Below are 17,377 nucleotides of genomic sequence, written 5' to 3'. Positions count from 1 at the left end.
GTTATTTTGTCATGCCCCACTGCTCGTTTGCCACTACACCAGCTTGTAAATAAACTTCACTAGCATTTTCATCCACTGCTTGCATCTTGGGTCCTCCTTCCTCCACACCACACGGCTCGCCTCCTCAGCCGTGACAGTACGAACCGGCCACTATGGACCCAGCAGCTTTCAACCCGCCCAAGGAGCTCCGGGAGGATATTGTTTACTCTGTGGACAAATTAATTAACGTTTGGCTGGAGCACGAGGGGAGAGAATTTCGCCGAGCCGTGGCTAATCGGCTACAGCGCTTGGTTTCTGGTCTCCCCTGGCTGCTCAGCTCACTTCACCCGCTTGCACAGAATTTCATTCTGAACGAGCTCCGTCTTCACCCCCCGGCTGCTACCACCCACCCTGCAACTCATGCTTCACTGCCCGGTCCGACGGAGGATGTTCTGCCCGGCCCGTCAACCCAGCCTTCAAGGGGGAAACGGCGCTCACGCCGCCAACGCTCCTCGCCACAGTCGGACCTAGGGATTTCTGAGCGGCCGGCTGTGGTGAGTGGACAGGACAATATTATTGGTCTGAACTGTGGGACTGTTTACTCAGGGGTAATGTTCTGTACGGCACAGCACAATGACTGTTTATCGCCTCAAGCTCAGTTAGCCGCCCGGCCTCAAGCTCAGTTAGCCGCCCGGCCTCAAGCTCAGTTAGCCGCCCGGCCAGAAGCTCAGTTAGCTGCCCGGCCAGAAGCCCAGTCGCCACCTCCACCACATTCAGCCTCACAATCCATAGCTCAATTACAGTCACAGCCAGACTTATTACAAACCATGTTACAATCCATAGCCCAGTCAGTAGCCCAGTTGGCAGAAGAATCATTAGCCTTAACCTCCGTTCAGTCTCCAACTTCCCCACCATTATGGTCTCAACCGTTACTTCAGTTGCCCTCAGCTCAGCCACCTGTTCAGCCATCATCTTCACCAACTCCTCCTGTACAACCAGCTAGGTCAATTCAACCCGAAAGAAACTGTTGTTCACCCATTCGTTCCAGGCAGAGAGACAAACCAAACAATCCTGTAAACATTCCTCAAGAGCGGACCAGTTCTGAGACTGAGATGCACTCTAGGGCCTCCCCAGAGGCTGGGTTTCAGCCCCCAGCAGACTCTGGACCCCTGGAGGTTAAGAAGCCAGCTGAGGACCGCACCAGCAGACCGAGCAGAATCAATGCTCTGTGCAGCTGCAGTCTGCCATGTGTTTGCCAGAGGCCCGTGTGCCTGCTGGTCCTGTTCTGTCCCTGCCAGAGGCCCATGTGCCTGCGGGTTCTGTTCTGTCCCTGCCAGAGGCCCATGTGCCTGCTGGTTCTGTTCTGTGCCTGCCAGAGGTCCCCGTACCTGCTGGTTTTGTCCTGTGTGCTCCAGGGGCCCCTGTGCCCACTGGTCCTGAGACTGTTCTCGCTGGAGGGCCTGAGGAGCCCGTCCAGCCTTTGTATCATTAGCTGGAGGGCCCGAGGAGCCCGTCCAGCCTCCTGCCTCGTCAGCTGGAGGGCCCGAGGAGCCCGTCCAGCAACCGTCTTTGTCAGCTGGGGGGCCCGAGGAGCCCGTCCAGCAACCTTCCTCGTCAGCTGGGGGGCCCGAGGAGCCCATCCAGCCACCAGCTGCTCCACCAGCAGCCTCATCCACGCCTGCAGTAGCAGCCGGAACTGAACTGTTTTGGCCTCCTGCGCTGTTGGCCTCCGACATAAAAACTTGTTTTGATCTTTAAACTCAGATGACCTTGTTCCAAATACCGAACATATCTTTTGCTGTGGGTTCCAACCACAAATCCCACACCCAGAAGAAATGGGAGTGTTATTTTTTTTTCTTGATAAAGAAAGCCTAAATGTTTTCTATTGTTCTTCCTCACATAAATTGCAAAACAATCCAATTATGTAAATAAAATGTACAGTATGTAGGGGAGTTTGTTTTAAATCAGACTGACACATTAGAAGTCATAATACACAACAGGAAGAAGGAAGAAGTTGAAAGGAAACAGGGTGTCAACTGCTGATATCAGATTTCACAAACAGCTAACGCTTCACGAGAAATATCATTTTAGTCTTATCTCAGATTACCGTGTTCCAAATGCCAAAAATACCTGTCGCTTTGGGTTCTAATGACAAATCCCACACCCAGAAGAAATGCCAGGTGTCTTAGAAACAGTATCGTTGGAACTTGTTTGTTCTGGTATTTTATCGGTTTTTGTTTCAAGCTTAAAAAACTTTGATCCATAAGTGAAGGCACAGACAACCTGTTAGGGTAACCCAATGGTTTTGATTTTGTTTGTTTACATTCTGTGACTTAGTGTTTCTATTATTTTGTTTCTGTATTTCTAGATAGAAAGTTCTTTAGTATCTCCTGATTTCAAGTCTTAGGTTTTGTTTATATGCCTTCCCTGTGTTATGTCTTTTTTCATGTCTCACTGTCAGGTCCGCAATTCTGTGTTATGTTTAATGTTTTACTTTGACAGTCTACGTCCCGTGTTAATATCTGCGGTTTTGCTTCTCCTTGGTCTAGTCAAGTTTCATTACTCCCAGCTGTGCTCTCCTCCTGTGTCTCATTCCCCCATTATACCTCTGTGTATATAAGCCCTGTGTTTTCCTTGATCTGTGTTGTGATGTTCCTCATTCTACACTTTGTGTTTATCCTGTGTGCTTTGTGTTTTCAGTTTAGTTATTTTGGTGTTCAGCATTAAAGATGTTTTGAGTGCACTTTTTGTCTCCTGGAGTCTGCCCAATCCAATCCTGCCCACTTTTTATTTTTTCTGTCTTTAGCATTGCTACTATACTGTCAGCTGGTTACCAAATCCTGCAAGTTAGACTGTGCAGGGATGATGTCTGTGCTCAAACTCACAGTAAAGGCAGTAAAGTCAGCATCAAAACACAAAAATCTCATAACTTGAAAAATCCAACAACATAGCAGTGATATATATATATATATTTCTTTCCTTTTCCCAGGCCAACCTGGTAAATACAAACACGTTCTTAATGGGTTGTATTGACTCAGCATACCATCATGTGGTACAAATTGGTATTTGTAGGCGTACAAATACCAATAGTCGGCGTAGATGTTACTGTATATTATGCAGGCCAGTTGGTTATGGTGCTCCATGTATGCCCTGCCTAATATGACCCTGCTGTTATGTGCTGGATTGTCTAAGGGTCATCTTTGCACAGCGTGCACCTTGGGACTTGCTTGGAGCGGTACAACCAAGCCTATGCTTAGAGCTTGTTTCTGTACTACCATTTGTAGTGCCTCTGTGCTGTCTTTCAATCCAGCTTTGTCCAGGCACTGGTAGGATTTTTCTGCCACTTCTTCTAACAGCCGGTGGTACATGCTATACAGGGGTCTGTCCTTCCAAGGGTCTGTCCTCTTGTGCCTCTTCTTTCTCTGGTTTCTGGCGCCTGAGATAATCACTAAGCAAAATATCAGTTGTGGTCACCTCCCTGATTTATTTATGGATTTCTTTGTTTCATTGTGGGTAATGGTTCTAACACTCACTCTTACTACTCCTTGGGCACCTTCCATCTGCTGAACCTACCCTACAGTCTCAGGATACTGGACTTGGGATGAATCCCTCCGTGCGTAGTGAGATGGTTCCTTGTTAGTAGCTTCTATCTCCTCCTTTGGCCAGCTGATAATTCCAGCAAGGTATATGATCACCAACAGGGCGTAGGTATTGATTGCCCACTTGTTGTTCTTCCCATTCAACTGACTCCTCAGGATTTGCCTTACTCTCTGCAGATATTTGGCTGTTGCAGCTTTCCGAGGGGCCTCCTGGGGTGGGTGCTAGGCCGTGTGATGGCTGTAGCTTAAGAGGTAAAAAGTGACTCCCAAGCAAGGCGAGAGGCTCCAGCAGATCCCAGAACAACATCCGAGATCACTGTCAGGACTCTCAAGCTCCCAGGCCTCTGGTAGAGGACCTGAGCTTGAAGGACAGACCGGCCGCAAGGGTTAGAGGGAAAACTTTTTGTTTAGATCCTAATTTATTCCTCACCAGAAATTGCATTCTTTTTAAATTACATTTCACATAAAGTTTTAAACAGGCATTTCTTGTTTTTTTTTTATATATTTTTTTAATAAACAACCTATAAGAACACAAATAAATCAAAATAAACAAAAATAAACAAACGGGTGTACCATCTAGTGTGTATACACACACACACACACATACACACACACACACACACACACACACATACCCACATTACCACACACGCATACATACACATACAGACCCATATACTTGGACATACATACACATACCTACATACATATGTATTCGCCTATACACTCATACATACTGACATGTACATATATACACATAACAATTCAGAAATATGGCTTACATAATTACAGAGATTCAAACAAAATCGGGTCTCCTTGACAAAATGTAGTGTTTCCATTTATCCCAAATATCACTAAATATGTCATATTGGAGTCTATTAATAAAGGTAATTCTTTCCATTTTAAACATCCCATAAACAATCTCATACCAGTCATTTAGTGATGGAATTTTCACACTAAGCCATTTCTTGGTAATAGTCTTACGGGCAGCCAGACTCAAAATACCATACAACAGCTTGGACGTTTTATCTACATTCACTGAGTATAAATATCCAAACAAAAGTTCATCCCAATTAAAGGGAAGTTGCATACTAAAAATGATCTGTAACTCAGAATGAATCGATACCCAAAAAGTGTTGATCAATGGACAAGACCAAAACAAGTGGAAGTGTTTTATTCCTTGGGCCCCACAGTTTCTCCAGCAGCTAGAGTGATTAGAATAATGTTTACTTTGTGCAGGTGTAATAAAAAACCTACAGAGACTCTTCCAACCAAAACATCTCCATATATTAGAACTAGAAATTCTCCACTGAAAAGCCCACTGCTGATACCAAATGTCATTTGAAATTGCTGTATTTGTTTCCCTTTCCCATTTTTTTTTAATGTAGGTAGTATTCCACTTCTTAACCTCTTGTAAACCTCTTGTATGATAAAGATATCATACCTTTAACTTCCACTCTAGGTTGTGTGTATAGTTCTTTGTAAAATTTTAGAAAAGCTAACTGAATGTCTTCCAATTTATACGCAATGTTATTTGTTTGAGGATCCTTTATTTTATGTATTATATTTTCTGATTGTTGTTTTTTTAATTTATAGGCCAGTATTTTTGCAGATTTGCCTCCTACCTCATAGTATCTTTGTTGTAAAAAAAAGCCATATTTTTTTGCATTTCACTTGAAAAAATGTCATCAATTTCGTTTTTCTTCTTTTGTATTTCTAATTTCAAATTTATATCTGTGCTTATTTTATGGGCATCTTCAAGATATTGTAGTTGCGCCTGGAGTTTTCTTAAATGCTCATTTCTCTTCTTTTTTAAGTTAGTACTGTAGCCTATAAGTTTTCCTCGTATAACCGCTTTTAGGGCATCCCATAAAATACTCGGAGTGACTTCTTCATTGTCATTTTCCGCTACATAATCTATTATATCTTGGCTAATTTGCTCTTTCAACGGACATAGAGTACTTGTATTTAATCTCCAAGATGTAACTCTTCTTTCGTGTCCAAGCACTACTTCCAGATACAGTGGGGCATGATCCGATAAATCCATCACTCCTATCTTGCAATTGACCACACTGTTAAAGTCTTTTTGACACATAAAGAAATAATCCAATCTAGAATAAAATGAATGTGGGTGAGAAAAAAAGGTATAGTCCTTCTTGATGGGGTTTAATTCTCTCCATACATCTATAAGCCCTAAATCCTTTAAAATTAATTTAATATTTTTGGTTATTTTATTTAATCCGTGTGGGTTTGATGAGTCCAAAGACGGATTGAGTCGAACATTCCAATCTCCTCCCAAAATTAGAGTACCTTGTGCCTCTACAACAATCATTTCAAAAACCTGTTTAAAAAATGTTAACTCTGATCCTGGGGGAGCATATACATTTATAAGAGTAGTCAGTGTACCCTCCAGATACCCCTTAACTAACACAAACCTCCCCTCCTTATCACCGATTTCTTGAATGCATTCAAAATTTAACCTACTCGAAATTAAAATTACCACACCCCTTTTTGAACTCTGAGGACAGGAAGAAGAATACTGGTTAAATTTCCATTTCTTTAGTTTTTCATGTTCAAACTTCGGTAGGTGAGATTCCTGTAGAAAGGCAACTTCAATTCCTTCTCTTTTTATTTTTGACATAATTTTACTTCTTTTAATATGACCCCCCAAACCATTTACATTAAATGACACTACTTTAGTTACCTTACAAGGCAATATTGTACGACCTTATATGATTTTAATCTCTGCACATAGCCAAAAATCGAAAAGTACACCCCGATGAAGGAAAAAAAAAAAAAAAACGAAAGAAAGAAAAACATTATAGAAAAAAATATTGTACAACAAAAACATACAATCATGTTGACTTCCAAAAACATAAACGCTATATTAGCTGTAATTGGTGAGGGAGAAACTCTTCTGTCCACTTGTGGAAGAGTGCCCTCTTCAGCACACAAGCCGGAAGCCCAGTGGTCTGTAGGGTCCAGCTTACTATGCATATAAATGACCCGGCTTTAATGTACTTTTATATGCCCTCTTTATAGAATTATCTAATTATATAACAAAAACATCTTTATCAAAATAAAGTTCGTATTCTCAGTTCATCTTAAGTCTCTATACTCTTGAGTTTACCTCTAATATGATGCTCCGTCACATACATGCTGGTTATCCACTGTCATCTTGGTGCCTAAATACCTGGAGGCGCTCCTTGAAACCCTGCTTTAGGATCGTGTTTCCGCATTTCTTCTTCGTACTTGTTTGCCAAGTCTGCTGTTTTATTTGATCCAAAAGTGTGTCCCTGTCTTTCACAACGTCTACTGTTAATCCTCTCTTCACCATGTCGGTAGTCGCTTCATGTGCCGTGTTGTACGCAGGGTTTTAATAGTTTTGCAATTTTCATTAGTTTTTATTTTTATTTAGTTTTGACTTCAGATTTTCAATTTTATATCAGTTTTAATTAGTTTTTACCAATTGTTTGCTAGTTTAGTTTAGTTTTTATTTTTTGAAAATCCTTAGTTTCAGTTTAGTTTTGATTAGTTTCAGTTATAGTTTTAGTTGTGTTTGCAATAATTAAGTGTAACAAAATCCCAGTTTCATCATATCAGTCATTCTCTTCTGCTTATCCTTGGGTATGTTGCTCTTCCAGCTACCATACCCTGCACCCTGGACAGGTCGCCTGTCTGTCGCAGGGCTAACATGCAGAGACAGACAACTCACATTCCCACCTATGGGTTCTTTAAATAAATAAATAAAGGCAGATGAACAACCATTGATACCAGGCAACTATAAAACGTATATCTTGGCCCCAATGAGACTATTAACTCTTGCAGCACCGGGTGTTCGTAATTTTGGTTCAAGTGAATTGATAAACTTTTTGAAGGTAATTGACTCACACAGTTGTGTAGATATCCCAGTCCTGTTGTTTCGGGATGCATCACGCTGCCTTGCCTGGGGTTAGCTTCTGTTTTCTGGGGATGAGGGTTAAGTGTGCTCCCTTACCTTCTCAAGGTAAGCTAGGTTAGCCTTCTTGTGTGAGCTTTTCAAGTGCACTTTAAGGTTTGTGGAATTTTTTTCCCTTTAGAAATGTCCCTCATAATTTGTCTGTTTCCACTACAAGACACTTGCTTTATCCAAAACACAGTCATATTCAAAGTAATCCCAAATTGGACTCTGGTGCTTTCTTCCGACTTTTCCTGACATGATTCTGCGCGTGGATGGAGCAGCAACACAGACAACTCGACTAACGTACTGCCACCTGCTGGTATAATGAGACACAGCAAGAAAAAAATCTGGAAACTAAACTTCATTTTCACCCTTGACTACTGTATGACACGCACACATCAATGAAAACTAAACACATTTTTGCTATAAATTCAGTTAATTTTAGTTAGTTTTGTGAACACTCATTCCAGTTTTAGTTAGTTTTCCTTTTTTTGTTTTTATTTTTATTTCCGTTAACGAAAATGTTTTTTCACTTCTAGTTTTCGTTATTTCGTTAGTTTTCGTTAACGATAATAAACTTGGTTGTACGTCGCACTTCCCTCTCTGTAGTACACTCTTAGCTTGGCTGGGAAAGGCGTCTGGAAGTGAATGTTATTCTCTTTAAGCACCTTCTTCGCTGCCGCATATTCTTTTCTTCTTCGTTGTATCACCGGGGCATAATCCTTGTCCACATATATCCTAGAATCCTTAAAGTCAAAACCCCTAGCCTGCCAGGCCTTCTTGATAATGTCTACTTTGATATGATAGCTTTCTGTTAGGGAACGGCTGCGTGCAGGCAGGAGAAGGACCCAAAGTGCAGACTCCGGAGACAAAACTTAAACTCAAAACCACTTTAATCTTAAACTCAAATATAACATAAGTGGAAATATCAAAATAAACTTACACGAACAGACTGACAGAACACACAGCTAAATAAACGGTAGATCACGACAATGACAAACTGAAACACAGGGCTTAAATACATAGAGGGAGCAATCAGGGAATGGACAACAGGAGGGAAACACAGCTGGGGCAAATCAGAACTGACGAGACAAGGAAGCGTAAACTGAACACACTGAGAAGAGACAGAAACCTTCAAAGTAAAACAGGAAACACAAAACACAGACTGAACAAAAGACACAGACTCACATGCAGGCACTACAACAGAGGGAACAGAGACGTGGGACCAGGGCAGACACAGACTGGACACGGGGATACAGCAGACAGGGGAGACAGCAACCAAGGATTACACAGAGACAAACCATAAGACATGACTCACAAAAACCCAAAGACTAGAAATTATAAATAATATAATAAACTCAAAAGCCCTGGGTCAACGACCCAGGCATCCTAACAGTATCCCCCCCTAAAGGGCTGGCTCCCAGACAGCCCAACCCGAAACACCAAAACAAAAAACAACCCAACCAGGGTGGGCGGCGGGGGAACAGGATGGAGGGACCGAAACGAAACAAACACACGGAGCCAGTGACAAAAAATACAGGGAGCAAAAGCCCAAAACAACAGCACCACGGCCCAGCAACAGCCCAAAAGAAAACAGACAAAAAGCCCATGAAAGGCGCAGAGGCCCAGGCAACAGTCTCGAAAAAGTTCAGGAGGCCGGCCCGGAGGCTGACGGCCCAAGAGCCAAGAGGACAGTTCAGGGGGCCGGCCGGGCGGGAGGCACCGGCGGCGACCGAGCAGTTCAGGGGGCCGTCCATGACGGCAATGATGTCCAGTCATCGGCCCGGAAAGCGGCCGAACAGGACGTGCAGGACGAGCAGGCCGGACAGGACGTGCAGGACGAGCAGGCCGGACAGGACGTGCAGGACGTGCAGGCCGGACAGGTCGTGCAGGCCGGACAGGTCGTGCAGGCCGGACAGGTCGTGCAGGCCGGACAGGTCGTGCAGGACGTGCACACCGAGCAGGCCGGACAGGCCCAGACGGCATGGGGACCTCAGGCGCAGACGAAGCTAGACAGAGCGAGGCAGGACCAGGCGACGCCGAAGGCGAAGACTCGGAGGCAGGACCAGGCGACGCCGAAGGCGAAGACTCGGAGGCTGGACCAGGCGACGCCGAAGGCGAAGACTCGGAGGCTGGACCAGGCGACGCCGAAGGCGAAGACTCGGAGGCTGGACCAGGCGACGCCGAAGGCGAAGACTCGGAGGCTGGACCAGGCGAGGGCGGCGCTGCAGGGAACGGCGTGGCAGACAGGGGAGACAGCAACCAAGGATTACACAGAGACAAACCATAAGACATGACTCACAAAAACCCAAAGACTAGAAATTATAAATAATATAATAAACTCAAAAGCCCTGGGTCAACGACCCAGGCATCCTAACACTTGCGAGTTTAACAACAATTGAACGTGGAGGGGCTCCTTCCGGGGGGTTGTTAGCACCGGCTCGGTGTGCTCTTTCAATTCCCAACACGGTGGGAGGAGAGAGGCACATTGTCTTTTCAAACAAAACCTCTACAAAGTTGACAACGGATGGGAATTTGTCCTCTTCCCCTTCCTTCACGCCATATATTCTAAGATTCTTGCGACGTGACCGTCCCTCTAAATCCAGTAGCTTAGATTCACATCGCAGCTGAAGATTTGCTATTTCAATTAGCAGATCCTCCGAAGCCTGAATTTGAGTCTCCACTACGTCTATGCGTCCCTCTGCTTCATCAAGTCTTATACCAATGCCGTCGACATTCTCCCTTATGGCATTAAACTGTTCGTTTGTGTCTTTTCTGAAAGCACGCAATTCTTTTAGTATCATGTCCATTGTAGCTGAGTGATCTTTCGCAGTAGCGTTAGCATCGGATTGCTGGTCTTCTTCCATATTACTGCTAGCTTGCGACGAAGCATCTTGTTCCACTTCACTACGTTCTCTTACATCCTTTTTCTTAAATTTTCTGGGCATTTTTGATCCAAACATAAAAACCCCACAGAAATAAATCCAAGCTTTTTAAGTTTCGAGTTAGATAAATTGGGGTAAAAGGTAATAAGGTCGGGAGCAACTATCCTACACAGCCATCACACGACCCGCCAGACCAGAAGTCCGGCATTTCTTGTTTTTTTAAACGTTTAATTATATTATTTGGATACCTCAGTATCATTAAAATTGATACTAAATATCCACGTCCAAATATATTTTAAAATATACAAGCTTTCATAGTGTGTCCTAATTTTCTCATATGGATAGATAGATACATAGATAGATAGATACTAACCCCAAGTTGTTCTCAAATGCATCCATTGAATTTGTGTGAATGTTAGATAGAAAGCATTTATGTAGAAAAAAAGGTGCTTTTGCAAATGGGTGAATGAGGAGAGTTGTGTAAAGGACTCAGTGCTCAGTTAGAGTAGATATGTGCTAAATAAGAATCAGTGCATTTACCATTTACTCCTCATTGTTCCCCTTTGCTACCCAGAATCCTTTATTTCTGCAATTTTCCCTTCTGGTAGTGCAGTCCCCTCACTCTGACTAGCTTTCCTCTTTTTGTAGCCAACCTACTACACTTCTACAGTCTAAATGACATTTCTATCCTAGTAGTGTAGATCAGTGAATCGATGTCTCGTCTCATTCACTCTCGGCATACAGCTTTTATTCAATACTGGAATTTAAGGAATAATCGTACTGTTCAACCGTATTTGTTTCACATGGTTGTTCGGGTTTTTTCTAATTGTACTGTAATTAACTTTTACATTTAAGATATTAAGTGTGTGATGGAAGGGGAGGAATGATGAATCTGAATACAGGCAGGAGGTAAAAAGGCTGAAAAGATGGTGCAGGGATACCAGTCTCAGCATTTCATGAAGGGCAGAAACTACCTTCCACCCCTACACATTGAGGAGCAGCTGAAAAGGTGTTCAGCTTTAAGTACCTTGTTGAACATCTCTCTGAGGACCTGATCTGGAACCACAACTTTTTCTTTGTGGTTAACAAGGTGCACAGGCACACTCTACTTTCTCAGGAAGTGAAGGAACACTGGACTTGGAAACTCAGTCCTAAAACTATTCTACAGATGTGTGGTACAGAGTTCCCTGTGCTCCTGCATCACTGTGTGGCATGGAATCTGCTGTATGGCAAAGAAGATGACTCGGCCAGCGGTTGTGAAAACTACACAAAGGATTGTAAGCAGCAGCCTCCACACCGCCAAATTAATCTATACCAGCATATGTCAGAAATGTTCCCAATTTAACACTGAAACACAGAAGGATATAGGACAAGGGCTTTATTGTATCTTTATCATCAGCAGGGGCAGATCTACAGAAATTTCCTAAATTCTAAAGACCTACACCCAAATTTTGTAAACAACAAAGTTCTATACAACTATTTACCGAAAAATGCAGCCAATGCATTTGGAGTTTTTTGTACCTCTATTTAAAACTACTAAAACAAAAATTAGACAACAATCAGGTGTTACAGTAAGATGCCACACAAATTATTTGTGCCAGTGCAAAAAAATAGTTTGTCTGCCACAAGACAGAGGAGAACACCACATGCTTAAACCCTGCAGGTCTGACAAAAGGAGGTGGAAATTTACTGTAATGCTCACTCTGTCAATGTTAACTGTAGCTAGGCTCAAAGTGTTAATGCTAGCTTATTTTAATAAACAACACTGTTATATGCAAAACTTGGGTTCCACTAGGGATGGCGAGAGATTATTTTTAGGTATTTTTAGATTCACCATTGATCACTAGTAATATAGATCAGATTAGAGAGAGAGAGAAATGCAGAAAATAAAAAGCACAAAGCAAAATAAATGAATAAATAAGAAATATAAATTCTCCAAATTTCCAAAGCATGCTGAGTTATTGCTAAAAAGATTCAGTTGTATCACCCATTTAGTATAATTATTATATTATTATATTATTTTGGACATAATGGACATAATTGTCCATCATGACAACATACAAAGAAGTCTTATATACTTATTCCAAGTCAGCTTCAACAAGACTCTATCACCTTTTTTCATTGACTTTACTTTAACAGTGGTTTGTAAACACAAGGTCAACATCCAAAAGGTTTTTGAGTCTTGTTAAAGCATCATATGTTCTTTTGTTTGTTTTTGTGTTATTCAGGACTTTAATGAAAGGTAAAGAGAAGGAGTCCAAGCAGCAGATGGATCATTCCCAGTCTGATAGAACAAGCGTCACTTTTGGTTGTAGAGGCGGTTGTTGCAGTTGATGTAGCAGTTGTAGCTGCAGAGCTTGTAGTTGAGGCGGTGGTTGTAGTTGTGGCGGTGGTTGTAGTTGTAGTTGGGGTAGTGGTTGCAGTTGTGGTTGGGGTGGTGGTTGTAGTTGTGGCAGTGGTTGTAAGTGTAGTTGGGGTGGTGGTTGTAGTTGTAGCGGTAGTTGGGGTGGTGGTTGTAGTTGTAGCGGTAGTTGGGGTGGTGGTTGTAGTTGTAGTTGTGGCGGTTGTAGTTGTAGTTGGGGTGGTGGTTGTAGTTGTAGTTGGGGTAGTGGTTGTAGTTGTAGCTGGGGTGGTGGTTGTAGTTGTAGTTGGGGTGGTGGTTGTAGTTGGGGTAGTGGTTGTAGTTGTAGTTGGGGTGGTGGTTGTAGTTGTGGCAGTGGTTGTAGTTATAGTTGGGGTGGTGGTTGTAGTTGTTGCGATGGTTGTAGTTGTAGTTGGGGCAGCAGTTGTAGTTGGTGCTGCAGAACAGGCAACACCTGATACTGTACCAACACTCTGCATGAAAGGTAGAGAACCCAGGCTTAAAGCAGCTGCACACAGGTTTTCAGATGCGCAGCCGTAACCTGGATACGTGCTGGTGCTGCTTTTGACTGCAGATCAAAAAGAAGAATTTCAGGATATGTTTTAAATTGGCTACTTTCCAGGAAGCTTAATATATTTCATGCAAAAAACAACTTAATAGCTTTTTAAAAAGTTTATTTGTTTGTCTGACTTCCAGTCTAGAAATATTAAATCTTATCACAGTAACTTTCACACCCAAGGATAACATTTAGTATAAATTAGGGTAAAAGTTTCCGCTCTTTTATATGTCAGATGTATCACAAAAGAATTTGAAATCATCTTTGATAGAAAACCGATGACACAACTGATACAACATAAAGACTCACTGATTGATTGGAAGCATTTGTTCTCCACTCCCTGACACTGTAATGTGGAGGAGCACTGACCAGTGGAAGGGTCACAAACGTTGCATACTCCACCATTATTTGACTGAGAAGGAGGATCTGAAACAGAAAAGCAGGACATTTCATTTCAGAACAGAGACTCTTACAACATCAGATTATTGTTTTTATTTCTTTATATTATTCTTTTGTCTTCAATGAGCAACGTAGTATTTAACTTACTTGGTAGAGTTGCTGAGTTGCAGTTATCTGTGTTGCAGCATTGAGCAGAAGCCAGAGCACTTTGAATACCCAGGTCGACTGAAAATGTCTGAGAGGTTACGGCTGGACACAGGGAGGAAGATGCACATGCCTTGTAGATTTGTGTTGTCGTAGTTCCAGATGAAGTAGCTACAAAGGCAAAGTGCAGCTTGTTAATGTTGATGGAACACAAATAGCTTCACAGTGGATGCAATTTAGTGAAAATATTAAATATTATATGAGAAAACATTACCTAGAATGGTAGCTGTAACACACATTGGTTCCGATGGGGAGCATGTATTTGCTACTGTGGTTGAACACGTTGAATCTGTGCAGGTTTGACACAGAAGCGCTCCAGCTGCAATCAGGAGAGGAATACAGAAATGATGATCACAATTTAAATATATAGCAAATATGAGATGTTTTGAAAGTTCAGATTGGGTTATAGCAGGTTACAGTTGAGTCAATTCTACTCACTAACTTTGGAAAAAAATTACAATGTAAGATAAAAAAAAAAGATTTGGAGCTTTAAATTAGACTCTCTTCTACCTGCAGGTGAAATGAGTGTAGTTACCTGTGGTGGAGAGTGCCCAGAGGAGAAACAGAGAAAACGGCAGCTTCATTGTGATGAACAGGTCAGTTCTGCAGATTAGTTTCCCTGGACTGCGATACTAAAGCTGAGGAGCACCACTGCACTTTATATACTGAACAGGTGACCTCACATTTCTATGTGATTACATTTTTACAGCATGACCATTCATACAATTAACTCTTCTTTCGTCATATCATTATATCACAGCACCTTACCACACCTTTCCTCATCAATTCAACAACAAGTATTCATGCATCACAAAAAACACAGGAATTATTTTTTACATTATTACGTTTTTAACAAATGTGAATGACCTTGCGTCTTGTGTCATTAAGCCATCATCTTTAATTTTGACTTTGAAACCATAATTGACTTTTTGTTCATACAGTTCAATTTGTTTATAACAGCTGACACTTCCAAATAAAATCAGGACCAAATGTTATGAAACAACCCTGGAATAACTTTTCTACAACTGATGAAGATCAAGCCTAAATGCTTTACATCAAGTATTGTCCTCTACATATACTACTAATGATAAATGGTGTCTAAATAGATCAGGGGTTATCAACTACATTTGTCCAAGGACCAGAATTTTATCAGCACACACTGTGAGGACCAGATGCTCTCATAAAGTAACTAAAGTAACATAAACATAACATAAAGTAACTCACATGACCTGTACTGCAGTAAGTCACTAGAGAGCGACTGCAGTATTTTAGGCTTCATATTTGTGAGGCTAATAATGCACACAGTGCTTTAGTTTGTGGAGTTGGCCTGAATATATTACATGCATGAAAAAATGTCATTCCTCAAGAGCCTTAAGTGTTGTGCAATTTGATAAAATTTCATACAAAAGCTGAAATTTCTTAGGTCTTGAACAGCAGAAATTTGGTTTTCTTGTCAGAGGTCTTTGTTGCAAAACAAAATCTATTTTAAAAAGGGGACAGCCGCCCTGTACATACAATAGACTGGTGCATAAAGCATCTATGCATAACAAGCAAATAAGGCTAAAAATAGTGACTTATGATGGGAAACAGCTCTTGAAGCACACTGGAAGATGGAGCTGTGCAGGAAGCGTTGGTTCAGGTGGACGTTTGGAAGCAAGAGAGCAAAGATAAAAACAAAATTCATCCTAATGTTTTTCAAACTTGAAGAATAATTGTGGTCTTTTGCTGCTGTTTGGTGTTTTTAATCTCAAAATCAATATATCTGAAAAAAACAGTGATCATTGTAGATGTCTATTTAATCAGCTTATACTACATAACAGTTTTCCTTCCTACTTGAATGCCAGTTGTTGACCATTTGAATATGAAAACTTGATTTTACTCACTAACACAGTACAAACAGTGTGGTGTGAAATTTGTTTGATTTTATATGTAAGTTGAAAGAAAATCATCAGATGTTCCTTGACGCAAGAACTAACAGTCATGACTGGGAGGTAACTGTCTGAATAAAATATAAAACATGTTAATCACTCTTTATTATCATTATTATCACCTGCTCCATTCTTTCCTGTAGATCTGGTTTGTTGAGAAACTGATGGCTTTGTGACCAATGGTGTAAAACCTGCTGCAGGTGTGGCAGCTGCCTTACCTGATCAAGATCAATACTTGAACCGTGGAGTAACTTTACTTTTGCTCAGCTACTGTCCTGAAATGTCTTTTAGTTCAAACATTGATGATTTTCTGGTTTATGCTTCTATGCTTTGTACATTTTGCTCCTACACGCTTCAAACAGCCAAGAAATCATCTAAACCTCATGATCTATCATTTCAAATGTTTTCAAAAACCATCATGAAGCACAACTGACGCTGTACTCTGTCATAGTGTTGTTCTACTCTCTGAATTTACCACACCTGCTGTTGTTGAACAGATGTCATTGCCACGCTGTCTTTGTAACATAATAATAGCACTATTCAAATCAAACATACAGCATGTTATTTATCAAGTATGATCATTTGTCACACACACCTTCTTTTTCTTCTATTATGGACTAACACAGAAATAACGCAGGTTGTTTCTGAATCAGTCAATTAAGGGTTTGGCCATTACAGTAATTTTTCAGCTAATGCCCTGGTGTGTCACCTATTCCACACCCGAGTTATCTTTTAATATATGCTTCTCTTTACTATTTCTTTACTCCTTTCTGTTTCCATGTCTTAGATGAAACATCTGAAACACTACTGTGTGACAAACATGAACTATAAAAGGAAGTTTTTTGACTGAAACTGCAGGGGAAAAAACACAATGTCCAGCTTGAAATGGACATTTTCAACAAATGGCTGTGCAACTGTCCAACTGTGCATGGAATAAAATAAAATATAAACAGGGCAGCAAGAATAAATAACAGATATGAGGAATATATGCATCCTCACTTAGATCTTCCTGTTCTCCAGTTGGCTCAGCATTCTGTGAAGGGTGATGATGATGGCATCCTCCGTGAACTGATTTAGTGTGTACACAAAGTGATTGTGGTCAAGAGAGGGAGATAGGCAGCCTCTGATGTGCTGAGAACTTCTAGTGGGTCATGTACTCTTCTCAGCTCCATAGAGCCCTGTTGGCTAAACCAAACCAGTTCTTATGCCTTCAACTGACTGGTTTGCTAATTAGTCAGTGGTAGTCTGTGGAGGCATATCCTTGGAGGGACCTCGACAAGCTAGGCAACGGCAGCCTGACTGCTATTAGGTATCATCAAGAAATCCTTGGGCCCATTGTCAGACCCTACTCTGTTGCTGTGCATCCTGGTTTCTCCTGGTGCCCGTCAATGCCCAGCCTCAACATTATTATTAACCTCATGCAGCATCTCAGTGATGCCGTGGACAAAGCATGTCTTAACATTACAGGCGTACAAACTACTGATACTGATACTAATGCTGCATTGAAAATTTCTGCAAAATGAAC

The 17,377-nt window shown here is 41.6% G+C and overlaps 1 protein-coding gene across 1 annotated transcript; it reads right to left on the bottom strand.

Annotated features, from left to right (window-relative positions):
* Window positions 1–11,772: 11,772 nt before the first annotated feature.
* On the bottom strand, window positions 11,773–15,376 carry LOC146499071 (uncharacterized). The gene is made up of 4 exons (XM_085137243.1): window positions 14,460–15,376; window positions 14,139–14,243; window positions 13,631–14,035; window positions 11,773–13,333 (listed from the first exon to the last, which is right to left on the bottom strand). The coding sequence occupies exons 3-4, from the start codon at window positions 13,767–13,769 to the stop codon at window positions 12,636–12,638; spliced, it is 837 nt and encodes a 278-aa protein (XP_084993369.1). The 5' UTR covers window positions 13,770–14,035; window positions 14,139–14,243; window positions 14,460–15,376; the 3' UTR covers window positions 11,773–12,635.
* Window positions 15,377–17,377: the final 2,001 nt, after the last annotated feature.

Source organism: Neolamprologus multifasciatus, chromosome 17, assembly GCF_963576455.1.
Source record: "Neolamprologus multifasciatus chromosome 17, fNeoMul1.2, whole genome shotgun sequence".
Taxonomy (NCBI): domain Eukaryota; kingdom Metazoa; phylum Chordata; class Actinopteri; order Cichliformes; family Cichlidae; genus Neolamprologus; species Neolamprologus multifasciatus.
The sequence above is the reverse complement of the archived record's forward strand: the minus strand, read 5'-3'. Positions and strand labels throughout refer to the sequence as shown.